We start from the raw sequence: 15983 nt of genomic DNA, 5'->3' as shown, positions 1-15983 counted from the left end.
AACAGGTCATGGGCAGAGAGCAGTAAGAGAGTGGCAACAAGGGGAGGTGAGAGGAAGGATGAGGTTAAGAAGGTGAGACCATAAAGTGTTAGAGTAATGAGAAAGGGGAGATGGAGAGATCGGGCTTTGGGGCCACAAGGGAATGGTGCCAAACCAGAGAATATTAGTCGGGTGAGGAATCTAAGAAACAAGCATTTATTGAGTGGCTGCGGTGGCAGGTGCAATGCTGGCATCATGGGATTAAAAAGAATGTTAAGAGATCCTTGCAGTGCAATGATAACAAAACCAAGTGAGCTTGAACGATCTGCTCAAACATACAAGGCAAATGAGTTACCAAAGCAGAACCCATTGCTCCTTGCTCCCAGCCCCATTCAGGGCAGAGGAACTACAGCTATCCCTTTCATGCCACTAGGGCTAGGGGCGAGACATCCCTGTGATCTGGAAACTCTGTGTAAAATTTTCTGGCCCTCCTTTTGTACCAGAGAAGAAGTCTGAATTGTTTCTTTTTCTTTTATGGGGTGTCTACAGTGCCTTATTATAAAATTTAGGTATATTTGTGGTTCTAAAAGATAAAATATGTTGATATTATACAATACTATGCATACATTTTATGCATTTCTGAGTTTCTAAACTTTTTTTGGGTTGTCTGCTGGCCTTTTCGTGTTGTCTGCATGTTTTGCAAAACTCTCAAGAAATTCCCATTTAATTTCTTATGCTGTGATATTTCAAAACCGGGATGGGGAAAGTCGTGATGTAGAAGAGATAACTGGACTTGGGTTTCTCTTCTCAGAATAACCATACCAGATGCTGTTTATCCAGAGTAGATTAGAAAGCAAGGTCTTAGTCCTGATGTGGTCGTTAACTTACTCTGCAGTCTTGGACAGATCTCTTCCCCTCTCTGGTCCAGTTTCCATGTTTGTAAATCATTTTACAAATGGATCATATCAGGGGTTCTCAGCCTTTTTTGTATCATGGACCCCTTTGGCAGTTTACTAAAGCCTATGGAGCTCTCTCAGAATGGTTTTAAATGCATAAAATAAAATATTTAGGATTGTAGTTAATTTGGGTATTTATAATACTCAAAGGACCTATGAAGGAAGAAGCTATCTGCATCCAGAGAAAGAACTGATAAATGAAGTATGTATAGAATAGTTTTGTGTATATATGTATGGATGGATGTATACACACATATATTTGTGTCTAATGGTAGCCATGGGGGGGGGGAAGAAAAAGGGGAAAAAATAAAGTTACATGATAACTTGATTATATATTTAAAAGGAATAGCAAATCATACATAATATAGTTGCAGTTTCATGTGCAATCATCTTTTTTTCAATTATAATATGTTACTGAAATGCTTGTTTTATTTCTTAAGTTCAGAGTAAAATAAATTTAAAAAAATACAAAAAATACATAGGATTGAAAAGGAAGCCAAGTATATTGAAATAATTATCAATGAGTTTTTTTTTGACTAGGCAATGAGGTTAAATGACTTGCCCAGGGTCACACAGCTAGTGAATGTTACATGTCTGAGGCCAGATTTGAACTCAGATCTTCCTGACTCCAGGGCCGATGCTCTATCCACTGTACCACCTAGCTGCCCCCAATGTATTTTTTAAAAGTAGTTTAAGAAACCCTGGGCTGGATGATCTCTAAAGTACCTTCTAGCTCTGGTATTCCATAAATCTCTAAGTAAGCTGTCTTGAGCATAGAACAGATACCCACTGATCCTAAGGAGGGGGGTGGGAAGGGGTTGGCCAGGCACGTACGTAGACCCTTCCGAATGGGAAATGGAGTCTGTGACTAAGGAAGATCAGCAAAGGGAGGACCCCTTTGCCCCATTCCCTCACTATTTCCTTCTCTCCCTCCTCCATTCCATCTGAAACCCTGCCTAGCGGGCAGATCCGGGAGACCTGTGCAGCCAAATAGCAAAAGTTGGTAGATAGAAGGAAGAAGGAGAGGGTACCTGCCAAGTACCATGATCACCCTCGCTCTGTGCCCTTCCATGGTCTTTCAGGGTCCTCCCTCTCTATCTCACCCCAAGATTTCACCAAGCCCACTTCTCCCATGCCGCCTGCTATGATTCAGAAGGGACCTGATGACTCACTATTTACTCACATCTGAATACAGTGGCTATGCACAGACATTTTAGTACAAGAAGTGAAGGCTTACAGTGAGCTTACACTTCCAAAGACATATTTGCCAGGCAGTTTTCTTTGTGTCTATGCTGCTTTTGTTCATCTGGGACGTGTCCTGTGTAACTTTCAGGGCTCAACTTGGGGCTAACCCTCCATGTAACCTTGCCCAACTGACTGAACTCTCTGCCATCTCAAATGGAGTCCTTTATTTGTCCCCCTTCCTGAAGTCCTTTATTTGGCTTTCTGATAGGTCAGTGGCTTGTCATAGGATTATAGATTTAGAGCTGGAAGATACTTTTAGTAAAACTCCCTCATTTTAGAGTTGAGAAAACTGAGGCTGAACAGTGACTTACTCAAAGTCTTGCAGGTAAGACATGTCAGAGGAGGGATTCAAACTCAGGCCCTCAGATTCCCAATCTAGCACTCTTTTCCCTGCAATGTTATATTCCTCTTCTCCTCCTGAGGGAATGTAATCCTCTCAAAGGTATTGCCTCTGTAGTTTATCTTTTTTATATCCCCAATCCTGAGTAATAAATTCTTGTTAAATTGAACTTGTTGTGTGTAACACTCACCACCAGTGTCCTTAGCTTTGATGATAGTGGTGCATATTCTCCTACTAAAGGAATAATGACCTATGGTGTGAGATGAGGCTTCAGCATCTGGGGCAAGCGACACTGAATCATCCACACACCTTTTGTCTGGTCGTCCTTGTGACTATTGGTACGTGGTTGCAAGTCAGTTGGCCAGGGTTAGGTCTTAGTCTGCTGCAATGGTCAGGGTTCAGTCTGTGTCCAGAGTTAGAGTTCAGTCTATAAATAGTGTTAGTAGGAGACAATCTGTAGCTGGGAGTAGGGAACAGTCTTTGGTTGGGATGTGCTAGTAAATGTTTGACTGCAGGAATAAAAGCAACACATATACAATACCCTTTTAAATTTAAGCTGCATTATTAACATTTTCTCCATAACTTTTTAAAGTCTAGACAATCAACAAAACAGTAAACCAAGCCCTGACTTGTAGTGTTTGCTGCTTTTGAGGTGTAAGGGCTCACATTGAAAATTTAACAGTTGGCTCTTATGAGCTGCTATGAACCAGGTTCAGTATACCGCTGGTCTTTGGCTAGTCCATATCTTTGCATCTTGTGCAGAGACTATTGTGATATACTTTGTCAAATGCCTAGCTAAAATCATGATGGCATTCTCTGGCATGATGGCATCGGAATACCTATGGCATTCTCTAATCTACTAGTCTTGTAACCTTATCAATAATGTGGAAATATGTTCTACATGATTACACATGTATAACCTATGCCAGATTCCTTGTCATCTTGGGGAGAGGGGAAGGGGAGGGAAGGAGGGAGGAAGAAAAATTTGGAACTCAAAATCTTTCTTTTTAATAATTTATTTATTTTTAATTTTCAATAGTCACTTCCATAAGATTTTGAGTTTTAAATTTTCTCCTCCCTCTCCTCCCCCCCTCCAAGACCACATGTCATCTGATATAGGTTCTACTTATATATTCACATTAAACATATTTTCATGTTAGTCATGATGTAAAGAAGAGTTAGAACTAATGGGAAGAACCATGAGAAAGAAGAAACAAAACATAACAATGAAAGAAAAGGAAAGCAAATAGTATGCTTTCATCTGCATTCAGATCCCACAGTTCTTTCTCTGGATGTAGATAGCATTTTCCATCATGAAACTTTTGAAGATGTCTTAGATCCTTGCATTGCTGAGAAGGGCAAGGTCTATCAAAGTTAGTCACCACACAACATGGCTGTTATTGTGCACAATGTTCTCCTGATTCTGCTTACTTCACTCAGCATCAGTCCAAACAAGTCTTTCCAGGTTTTTCTGAAGTCAGCCTGCTTATCATTTCTTATAGCAAAATAGTATTCCGTTACATTCATATACCACAACTTGTTCAGCTATTCTCCAATGGACACCCCCTCAATTTCCAATTCTTTGCCACCACAAAAAGAGTTGCTATAAGTATTTTTGTACATGTGGGTCCTTTTCCCATTTTTATGATCTCTTTGGGGCACAGACCTAGAAGTGGTATTGCTACATCAAAGGGTATGCAAAGTTTTATAGCCCTTTGGGCATGATTCCAAATTGCTCTCCAGAATGGTTGAATCAGTTCTCAACTCCACCAGCAATGCATTAGTGTTCCAATTTTCCCACATCTTCTCCAACATTTATCATTTTCCTGTTTTGTCATGTTAGCCAATCTGATAGGTGTGATGTGGTACCTCAGAGTTGTTTTGATTTACATTTCTCTCATTGATAGTGATTTAGAGCATTTTTTCATATGACTATAGATAGCTTTAATTTCTTCCTCTGAAAACTGCCTGTTCATATCCTTTGACCATTTATCAACTGGGGAATGACTTGTATTCTTATAAATTTGACTCAGTTCTTTATATATGTTAGAAATGAGGCCTTTGTCAGAGACACTGGCTGTAAAAATTGTTTCCCAGCTTTCTGCTTCCCTTGTAATCTTGGTTGCATCAGCTTTGTGCAAAAACTTTTCAATTTAATGTAATCAAAATCATCCATTTTGCATTTATAATGTTCTCTATCTCTTGTTTGGTCTGGAACTCAAAATCTTATAAAAATAATGTTGAAAATTTTCTTTACATGTAATTGGAAAAATAAAATACTGCTTTAAAATTTTTTTAATGTTTTAAAAAAAGGAAATGAGTTCAGTCAAGCATAATTTATTCCTAGGGAACCTATGCTTACTCCTCGGGATCACTGCTTTCTTTTCTGAGTGATTCTTTGATTAGCGTGGTTGGGAACGTGAAACAGTCAATGTTTTTGATACACATTTTTCCAGGTCCTTGAATTGTGTCTGATATGGTTGACAGTGGGGAGTTGTGCAGGTTTTGAGCAGGAGAATGATGTTCTGTTTTCATCTTCCAGCTCCAGCCAGAGCAGCTAGACTGTGGTGCTGCCCACCTCCAGCATCCACTCTCCATCCTGCAACCTCTCAAAGCCATGCCAGTGTTTCGCTACCTGGGGCTAACTTCTGTGGCTGTGGCCAGTGTCAACAACTACACTGTTGTGTTTCTGGGAACAGCGAATGGGAGGCTTCTCAAGGTAATGCAGTTGGTTGGGGTCGGGTCGAGTCTCAATCCCTGGGAAGGTGGCTGCATCCTGCCACCAGCTCTCCAGGGACAGGAGCTCACTTGGCTGTGCCTCTGGAATGAGCTATTGATCATTCAAGCTTTATTTCATGAATTTTCTGTCCCAAAAGACCCTTCTGAGGCAGGTCTTAATATGTCATCATTGGACACAGAAATAGAAAATAAGATAGCTGGTTAATAAGAAGGTTAGTGTTAAAACCAAATTGTTCCATTGTCTGACCTGGACTCACAGAATCACACTTTAGATAAGGTCAGAGCTGGATGGGACCTTAGCTCATCTGGTGCTGTGGCATAGTGGAGAAAGTATTGGCCTCGAAATCAGAGAATTTAGGTTCAGAAATTGCCTTTGACTCTGCCGCTTTACGATTTGTGTCACTAAACCTCAATTTTCTCATTCGTCAAATGAGAAGGTTGGATGAAGCGGTGCCTTCTAGCTTTAAGCCTGGGATAATACTATCTCCTTATTTTACGGATGAAGAACTGAAGCCCAGAGGAAGGAGGTGATTTACCAAGTCAGGGAGGGAGCTAGCATTTAAACCTGTGTCTTCTGATTAGAATCCAAGGCTCTTTCCTCATGGCCACACTGCCTCTCACCTTCTAAAATGCTGAGGCCCATGGGGCAGCTAGGTGGCACAGTGGATAGAGCACTGGCCCCAAAGTCAGGGGGACCTGCGTTCAAATCCAGCCTCAGACCAAACACTTGACAATTACTAACTGTGAGACCCTGGGAGAGTCACTTAACCCCAATTGCTTAAAAAAAAAGTAAAATAAAATGCTGAGTAAAGCTGTCTCTGCCTCAAGGGGGTCCCAAAGAAGAGGTTGACTGGAACCTAGCACAGGCTGCATCCAGGGAGCGGTGAGCGGGGGAGGCATTGGCTGGTACCTGCTGTTTGCTGTCAACTGTAGGTGAATGGCCTGTAGTCTGGAAGACACAAATCTGACAAAAAAGACTGTAGGGCCCAGATGTGACAGGATAAAACATCCTTAGCTCTGTTTGGATTCAGATAATACAGTTTTCCAACCATGCAGTATCAAATCCACCTCACAGCCAGACTCAGGAATAGCCAGGAAGGTAACATTCCTTTTCAAAGGAACATAATGGGGAAACTAAACCAGGAGGATCCCATCTTAGACTGAGGCTAAAATTGTCCTCTCAGCTTTTTCCCAATGCTGACTTCCCACCAGTATCACATTCTCTCTGATTAGCTTGTGGCATTTCTCAGATGGTGGATTATTGATTATCAATGGATTATTATGATCCATCAGACAACTCAAAATAAAATGCTATGACCTTTTACCTCAAAAAAAAAAAATAAAATGCTGAGGCCCAATAGCTGCAGCCAGGGAGGGTCTAGTGGTGTGGGCCTTTTGAGACTGCCCTCCATGGTTGCCATTCCCTTGGGATTCAATAATAATTCAGTTCTATGTGTCAGGCACTGTGCTAGGTGCAGTGATACAGATGCAAAATAAAAAAAGCCTGCCCTCAGGAACCTTACACTCTACTAGCTTACACCACTGCTAAATAGTCCATTCTGGGTTGGGGAACCTACTGCCACATGCTGCCGTAGGTTGGGACCGTAGGTTCTACACCCTTGGATATCACTTGGAGGCTCACCCTGATTGATATCATTGCTTGATACTTTACTGACAAAATTGGGATCATTTGCCATGAATTTCCTTTTTTCTCAGTCTATCTCAGAACTCCTTGACATTATCTGACACTTGCTCCTCCTTTTTTCTTAGTCTGACAATGAGGTGACCTTTCTGCTTGCCAAGCCAAGCATCCTCAATCCTCCCTGTCTCTGCCTGTTCTGTTTGTCTGTCTGTCTCCCTCCCTCTCTCTCTCTCTCTCTCTCTCTCTCTCTCTCTCTCTCTCTCACACACACACACACACACACACACACACACACACACACACCCCCTTTCAACCTCTCCCTATCCACTGGTTTCTTCTCTATTGTCTTCAGACATCTTTAAAAATGTTAACTAGACCTTACCATCCCTTCAAGCCATTATCCCATATCTCTTTTCCTTTCTCAGCCAAACTCCCAGAAAAAGTCATCTATACTTTCTCTCCTCTCATTTCTCAAACCTTTGCAGTCTGCCTTCCTGTCTCATCACTCATCTGAAACTGCCGTCTCCAGAATAACCAGCGATCTCTTAATTACAAATCTGATGTCTTTTCCCAGTCTTCATTCCCAGTTTACCTGTTGCATTAGAGGCTGTGGCCCCCCTCTCTTCTCTGGCATTTCATGATGTCACGTTCTCCTGATTCTTTTCCTACCTATCTGCTCCTTCTCTATCCTCACTACTGTCTCCTCATCCATACCTGCTAAGGTTCCATTCTAGCCCAGTACTCTTCTGCCTTTACTTTCTCTGGGCAACCTCATCAGCTTCCATGGGTTTAACCATAAACCATGTAGTATATACACAGAGACACACAGACACACACACAGAGACACACAGACACACAGACACACACACACACACACACACACACACACACACACACACACACCCTCCAACTTTAGTTTCTTTTCAGAGCTTCAATCCTGTCTCACCAATTATTATACATGTCAAAGTGGATGTGCTGGCGTTACCTCAAAACCAACATGTCAAAAGTAGAACTCTATCCTCCCCCATGTCCCTCCTATTCTGAAATTCACTATTTCTGTTGAAAGCATCATCGCCCTTTCCATCTTCCAGGTTTGTGACCTTAGCACATTATTCCTGACCTCTCACCCTCCTTCACCCCGCATGTCCAATCAGGTGCCAAATCTGGCCCTTTCTATCTTGACAACATCTCCCATACCCAAGCCTTTCCTTTTCCACACGCAGCTACCACCTTAGTGCAGACCCTCATCACCTCTCACCTAGATTATTGCAACAGCCCCTTAATTGGCCTGCCTCAAGTCTTTCATCACTCCAATCTGTCCTTCACACAGCTGCCAAAGTAATTTTCTGGCCATGTGACTCCCCTCCTCCAACACTAGTGGCTTCCCATTCCCTCTAGAATAAAATATAAATCCCTCTAAATAGCTTTCAAAGCCCTCCCCAACCTGGCCCCAACCCATCTTTCCAGCCTCCCTGGATCTTATTCCCATTCCCATACTAACTAGCTTTCCTTTCTGTTCTTCCTCCGCCTCCCCTCTTCATTCATCCCAGCCACCCTCTGCATGCTTTTGTCTGGGCTGTCTGCCGTACTTGGAAGTACCTTGCCTCCGAGAATCCCTCCCTTCCTTTATGACAAAGCTCAATCACCATCTTCTGCATAAAAACCTTTCTCGATCCCCCTCAAATGCTAGTGCTGTGTATTTAATTACTTTGTATTTATTTCTATCGATTCACATTATTTATTTGTAGATGAACTTTTCTCCTCTGTTAGAATTTGAACCCCTTATGAACGAAGCTAGTGGCATTCTTTGTACTCTTATTCCCAGTCCCTCACACAGGGCCTGATATATAATAGGGGCTTAATAAAGGCTTGTTGATTGATTGATTGATCAATATCTCCGGTTGAATCCTGCTACAAACCATAGCTCATAGGTAGTGATTTCCGACACTCGTCGGTGCTGAACATTAATCAGAATTTAAGGTCTCTGAGCTCTTTGCCCAGACCAGGGAGCATGGCTAATAGGAGTTCATCAGTTAGAAATCTCATTGTATGGCATTTGATTAGTAGCAAGGCCCGACAGTAAATTCTGGCCTTGATTAGATCAGGTTTTTAAAACCCCATTTAAGCGAAAGGCCCACCAATATCTCCCTCCTTTCCCTCCCTCCCGCTGCCTTTTTCCTCCTCAGAAAAAGAGTCAATCCACATGTGAACTGAAGTCCTCCTGGTAACCAAGACCTTGCAGGGACAGGGGCGAGAGTAGAAGGATTGGCAGATCACATCTGACCTCTGTGACTCTCCGTCAGAGTCTTTCCTATGGCAGCTAGGTGGTCCAGTGGATAAAGCACTGAATTGGAGACAGGAAGACCCATGATTCAAATCCTGCCTTGAATACTTATAGCTGAGTGACCCTGCTCAAATCACATCATGTCCCAGCCTCAGTTTCCTCATCTGTAAAATGGGGGGTTGTGATAGTACTTCCATCATAGGTTTGTGAGGATCAAATAAGATTTTACAGAGATATGTTTACATACATTTATTACATTTATATATACACACATATATGCTTACGTAGTGCTTTACAAGCCTTGAAGTACAATATAAATGCTAGTTATTATTATTGTTATTATCATTATCATCATGGTATATCTTCGACTTCCTTTTTCTCTTTCCCGGTTTTGATTTGTTTTGCATCTTAGATACAGACGTAGAATCTTAGGGCTAGAGCCAGAAGGGGTCTCAGAGGTCATTTAGACCAACCCTCTCATTTTTGAGTTGAGGAAACTGGGAGGAGCCCAAGGTCACACAGATATTAGGTTGCAGAGGTGTGGTTTTGAATCCAGGTCCTTCGCCCAAAAAGCCGGTGTTCTTCTTCACGGTAACATTCTAGGGCCAGCAGCTTGACCTCAGTCCCAGGTGGTCACATTCCTGGAGGCAGTAGCCCATAATGTGGTTTCAGGAATTGAAATGCTGGGAAGAGAGAAGAGCGAATCCAATAACCCACCCCTCCCCCCATCTCCCTCCCTGCCTGTCTGCCATTGGAAGAGATGGGAGAACTTAGAATAGCCAAAGTTTTCCCCCATCTTTGCCTGGGCAAGGGTCTCGTGTACAGGATGGGGCCAAGTGTATGTTGTGCAGCAGCCTTTGAAGCCTGGCGAGGGGCAGGATGTGAGGGGGTGTGGGGACACGGCCCCCCAAACCCCTCTACACCTTTCTGCAGGATTAACAGCTCTGCAGCTATTATCCTATCAGAGAAAATCAGCCTCATCTGCAGAACCTCCATTAGAGACAGGCTGCCCGGGATAATTGACTCAGATACTGCTAATCTAATTCATCCACAGATGTCTAACCAGAAGCCCTTGTACCATGGGGGTTTCGAGTTAACCAAGGATGTGGGAGGCTCCCTGTAGGTCGTAACTCGGACCTGTCTAGGTAGAGACGGCACCTGGACGTGAATGGTAGTTTGACTGGCTTCCGATAGGAGGAGGGGAGAAGATGCCATCTGATGTCTGTAGAGCAGGCCATGGGAATCCGGGGGAAGTGAAGTTGGGTCTCAGAGGGAGTCTGGTGCTGAACCTGGCCACTGGGAAATCCCCTGGAGGGAACAGAATGGGTCATGGCACAGCCCAGGGCTTCTCCAAGTCCTCGCTCCAGAGAACACAGCTCCATTTCCCCTGCCTGGGCTTGGCCCAGGTTTTGCTACTCCCTGTCTGACTCTTACCTCATTCTCTGGCCCACTGAAGGAGCGGGTGCCGGGGATGTGTATGACAGTGCCTTGGCTGGTGTGCAGAAAGGTCAAGGGGGGCTCCCCTTTTATTCAGCTAGTGAGAGGGAAGGAACTTTGATCTGAGTGTTCCGTGGAACTGATTGGTGGGGAGGGCTGGGAAGGGTCCTAGAAACCACCAGTTTGTTTGTTTCTTTGAGGATAACACAAACACATTTCATCAGAGCTGTCCGGACACCCGGGGTGGAGGGGACATCAAACCCTGGGATGAGAAAGGCAGTTCAACCCAAGTGCCCTCCCAACTCTCAAGGTTCCCTCCTTTGTAACCCAGTCAGCTGGGGAAGTCTGGCTGCGTGCCAGTAGCCACATGGGACAGTAGAGGGGAGAGCCCTGGGCCTCTGGCCTAGTTGGACTCTCTGCTCTTCCGGCTCTCTGGGTCTGTAATCCAAACCCTGCGTCTGGTCCCAGGTGGCCTGCTCCCCCATACAGGTCCATACTCAATGGAGCGAATTAAGGCCCTTTCCTCTTCTGCTGCACTCAAGTCATCCAGGATTCTGTACTTGGAGGACCACGTCTGGAACTGTGCTTTGTACCATGCCTTATAATCAGGCAAGAAGTCAGCCAGTCACTACCTGCAGAATCTAACTCTGCAGGAGGAAAGTGGTGGTTTTGCCCTGCTCAGACGCATCTGGAAGACCGTGCCATCCCATTTTAGAGGGGACCTTAGTGAACTGGAACATGGCCAGGGGTTGGCCACCAGAATGGCCAAGGGGTATTCAAATCCATTCCGTACCAAGATTGGTTGAAAGAGTTGGTAATGTCTAGGGCAGAGGAGATTTAGGGATGTGGGTGATGATAAATGTTTAACAAATAGCTTGGGGTGGGGGATGTTGGGGGGGTGGGGAGGGATGAATCCAGGATACACTTCTAAGTTTAATCAGCATTAACATTTGCCTCTTTCTGAGGTGTAAATACTCCCATTGAAAATTTAACAATTGCCTCTTACAAGAACTGGGCCCAGGACACCCGTGCTCTTAGGGAGAACCTGAAGGTTGTCTTCAAATATTTGAAGGTTCTAATGCAGGTGAAGGATTATATTTATCCATTCTGCTTGGCCTTGAATTCAGAACTAGGATGGAAAAGAGAGATGTTATAGAAAGACAGATTTCAGTTCTGTGTGAGAAAGGATTTCCTAACAGAACTGTCTCAAACATTGGATTTTGATCTTGAAGGTCATGTTAAAAAAAAAGGCTACCTGCCATAGTAGAAAGGGTGACAGGCCTGGAGTTGGGAGACCCAGATTTGAATCCTGCCTCAGATATTTACTAGCCATGTAACCAGGGGAAAGTCCAGTCAATAATGCTGACCTACTATGTGCCAGGCATTATGCTAAGTAAGTGCTGAGAATGCCAAGAAAGGGAAAAGACACATCCTTAAAGAGCTCACAGTCTGATGGGGCAGATGACATATAAACAGCCACAGCTAACAAGATATAGACAGGATAAATCGGAAATGATTCACAGAGGGGAGACCCTAGCAGGGGGGGATCGAAAAGTTGTCTTTTTGTTACCCCATCCCACACCCTGATTTTATAAATGAGGCTCAGCATAGTAAAGGGACTTGGTCAAGGTCACCTGGAGGCGGTCACTAGCGGTCATGATTCAAGCCCAGGTCCTCTGACTCCGAATTCATTGTATTTTTTTTCCCTTTACATCATGTCTTCTATTGAAGGGGATGGTAGAACTGAGCTAGCCTGGCCAACAACACCTTTCTCTTCTCGGGGAGCAAGGCTGTATGACCGTTTGTTGAGGATGGCCCTGAAGGGTTTTGTGCCTTTGTGCCAGTTGGCCTCCGGGATCCCTTCTAGCTCTGAGAGTCTAAGTGTGACCCGCTGAGCCTCAGTGAATGAGTAGGATTTGGATAGGGCAGGGGAGGTGGGAGAGCATTCCAGGCAGAGGGGATGGCAAAGATGTCAGAGGTGATTTACGCATGATGAATGCTGGCACAGTGAGAAGACTCTTAGCTCGTTTTTGCAAACTAAAAGTTTCTCTAGCCTTCCTGGTCAGAGAAATGATGTCCTAATGATGGTGAATGCCAAAGCCTTGATAAGTGGTCATGTTTTTCCACTTTGGAAAACACTTGTGTTTTTTTTCCCCTTCTGTTCTCTCAGAGGAGGCCCTTCTCCTTACCAAAATCACCCTAATAGCTTTTCCCTCCTAGCCCTGCTTGATCGGCAGATTTCCAGTTACCAGTTACCCTAATCGCCTTGGGCTCTGCCTCCTACTTTCTTGGCAGATTAACCTGAACAGCACCATGAGCATCATGAGCAGGAAGTCTGTCACGGTGGCCTACGGGGAGGCGGTGCACCACATCATGCAGTTTGACCCCTCGGACCCCAGCTACCTCTATGTGATGACATCCCACCAGGTAAGGACCCTCCCCGCGGGCTCCATCCCTCCCGTGGGTCTGTGGCCTGGAGTGTCTGGGGTGAATCTTCCTGATTGGGAGGGCAGCTGAGTATCCCTTTAGAGAGGGCAAGAGGTGACTTCTGAGCTCTGTCAGCATTTGGGGGACGGGGGAGCGGCTCTGGAGGAACCTTGTCTGTTGGGTGTCGTGGACGAGCTCATGCTTTGGGACCGGGTTTCCATACCACGGCTATGAGGCAATGACAGCTCTGTTTACCAACTCATTTATACAGACGCTTCTTCCTATGCTCCAGAACAGGGCACCCAGTTTTGAATGAGGAACTGGGGGCTAAATCTGTGTCAGAGAGTTTCTGTCAAAGCACAATTTCAGACACCAACTCTAAAAACGAGACCTTTCCTCACTCATTTCCACATTCTCCTGAAATTACTTTGTATACTTTTTCCTGATTTATTTGGGCACTTATTGTATTCTTCCAATAAAAGATAAGCTTGTTGAGGGGAAGGTCTTTCATAGGGGTGGGGAACCAGCAGCCTTGAGGCCACATGTGGCCCTCTGGGTCCTCACGTGCAGCCCTTTGACTCAATCCAAACTTCACAAAACAAATCCCGTTAAGAAAAGGATTTGTTCTATAAAACTTGGACTCAGTCAAAAGGCCACACCCAAGGACCTAGAAGGCCACATGTGGCCTTGAGACCACAGGTTCCCCACCCTTGGTCTAGTATAATGTCTGGCACATAGTAGGTGCTTAATAAATGCTTGTTGCATGGAATTGAAGCAATGAGCTAGCAACCACAAGGAAGCTCCCTCACGGCCCCCACCATAGTCCTGCTTATATCCTCATTCCTGTATCATCCATACGCTTTTTCCATCTCAGGTTAGAGAGCCCTGGACCCAAGACCAAGAACGGGGTGGTATACTTGAAAGAACATTGGACTTGGAGTCAAAAGATCTGGGTTCAAATCCCCCATTTACTGGTTGTGTGACTTTGGGCTAGTCATGGGACTTTTCTGGGCCTTAGCTTCCTCCTCTGCCCAAGGGGCTGGACAGATGAACCTCAAGCCCAAAAGGTTTGATCCTATGATTCTAGAACCCCACAGAGGCCTAACTCCTCTCTAGGACCTGCAAGCCTCCTCAGTTCCACTATTCTGACTGAGAAATTCAAGTTAGCAATTATAGAAGAAGACACTGTGTGAGTGAGTGGTAAAATCAAAATGACAGGTAGTCAATGCGGTAGGAATTCAGAGCAGGGAAAGATCCCTGTGGGCTGTGGTAATCAAGGGAAGCATCTAAAAGAAGATTGGATTGACTGCCCAGGGTAGGATCTCAAAACCCTTTATTTAAAAAAAAAATCAGCAGCCTGCATCATCATCCCATTTTAGGGTTGGAGAGACTGAGACCCAGGTAGGTAAAGCGCTGCTCTGGGTGCTGGCCGGGCTAAGTGCCTGGTTTCCAGCCTCCATGCAGGCTTCTGCCCTCTGCCCCTGCCTTACCTGCGGGGAGAGTGGTCCCCTCCGTTACCTCTCCTCAGAGTCCTGATTGGCCGAGAGGAGTCGAGCTCTGGTTTAAATTAGGTTTTAATCTGTTGAAACAAAAGCAGGAACCGCTAATTTTATATTTTTATTTTCTGACCATAATTCCCTCCAGACCGGCCATGCCGGGCCAAGCAACTCCTTATCACCATCTTCATCTCCCTCTCTCCCTCCTCCCCTGAAGCCAGACATGAGCCTGCACAGGGCCTCCGGCCCAGGCCCCTGTTGCCAAGGAGCTCAGAGCTCCTGCTGGCCAGAGCCCCAGGGACACCATCCTCCTGCATTTGGACAGGGCGTGCTGGACCTTGGAGAGCACTGACTGTGGTTCCCTCTCTTCCCTCCACCCCTAGACTTTCCACAAACCTGACTGTGCAAGAATACGTGCTTCTAATTATTCTACCCTCAAGAGAGCAGAGAGCCCCATGGAGACCGTGAGGGCTAATGGGAAGAGCCAGTGAGCTTGGGTTTGAACCCTGGCCCGCACTCTTATTAGCTGTGTAACAACTTCTGAGCATCAGCTTTCTTATCTGTAAAATGGGAATAATGAAACTAGGTTTTGGAGTCAGAGAGCCTGGGTTCGAATTCTGGTTCTGCTAATGATTACCACTATGACAGTGGGTAAGTCATCTCACCTTTGGCCTGCTGTTTTCTTATCAGTAGAATGTGGCATTTGGATCAATAAGGCCCTGTCTCGCTCTAAGTCCTATAGTCTTTATATTAATGTGATAGCAGCAAGGCTGGCCCTCTGTACATTGTGATATGGGCAGAGCTTAACTTCTTACTAAGGTGCCGTTTTGTGACACTCTCCTGCTCAACAACCATCAGTAGCTCTCTAGAGGACAAAAACCAAACATCTGAGCCTGGCATTCAAGGCTTTTCATCATCTGGTGCCATACTGTCCTCTACAGCCTCACTTACCTTCTCCCTTTCTTTCAGCCAGATTGGATGATTTATAGTCCCAAAGCTGCTTTCTCAACACTTTCTGGCCTCTGGGCCTTTGCCTATGCCTTCCCCTCCACCTGTGATCACCTTCTCCTAGGATTGCAGGACAGGGAGGTGCCAGGTGGTATTCTGGGGTTTGTCTAATCCAATGCCCTCATTTTATAGAAGTGGAAACTGAGCTTCACAGGTTAAGTGACTTGTCTAAAATCACACAGCTAGAAAATAGTAGAGCTCAGATTAGGATCTTGGATTCTCTTGATTCTAAATCTAGAGTGTTTTCTAATCTTATCACATCAGGCCCTGCCTTCCCTCATCTCAGCCTGTCAAAATTCTGTCCATCCTTCAAAACCCATCTTGACTTGCCCAAGGTCACACAGGTACTGGTAGTGGTAATGGTAGTGGTAGTGGTGGTGGTGGTAGTAGTAGTAGTAGTAGTAGTAGTAGTAGTAGTAGTAGTAGTAGT

General features: G+C 44.9%; 1 protein-coding gene across 1 annotated transcript in view; it reads left to right on the top strand.

Moving 5' to 3' along the window:
* PLXND1 (plexin D1) overlaps nucleotides 1–15983 on the top strand; it is a 200568-nt gene that overhangs the window by 45553 nt on the left and 139032 nt on the right. The window contains exons 2-3 of the mRNA XM_027863909.1: nucleotides 5063–5239; nucleotides 12918–13049. Coding sequence (XP_027719710.1) covers nucleotides 5063–5239; nucleotides 12918–13049 — 309 coding nt within the window. The remainder of the gene's footprint in view (nucleotides 1–5062; nucleotides 5240–12917; nucleotides 13050–15983) is intronic.

Source organism: Vombatus ursinus, unplaced genomic scaffold, assembly GCF_900497805.2.
Source record: "Vombatus ursinus unplaced genomic scaffold, bare-nosed wombat genome assembly UNPS02014773.1, whole genome shotgun sequence".
In the NCBI taxonomy this organism is placed as follows: Eukaryota; Metazoa; Chordata; class Mammalia; order Diprotodontia; family Vombatidae; genus Vombatus; species Vombatus ursinus.
This window is presented reverse-complemented; position numbering and strand designations above follow the sequence as displayed.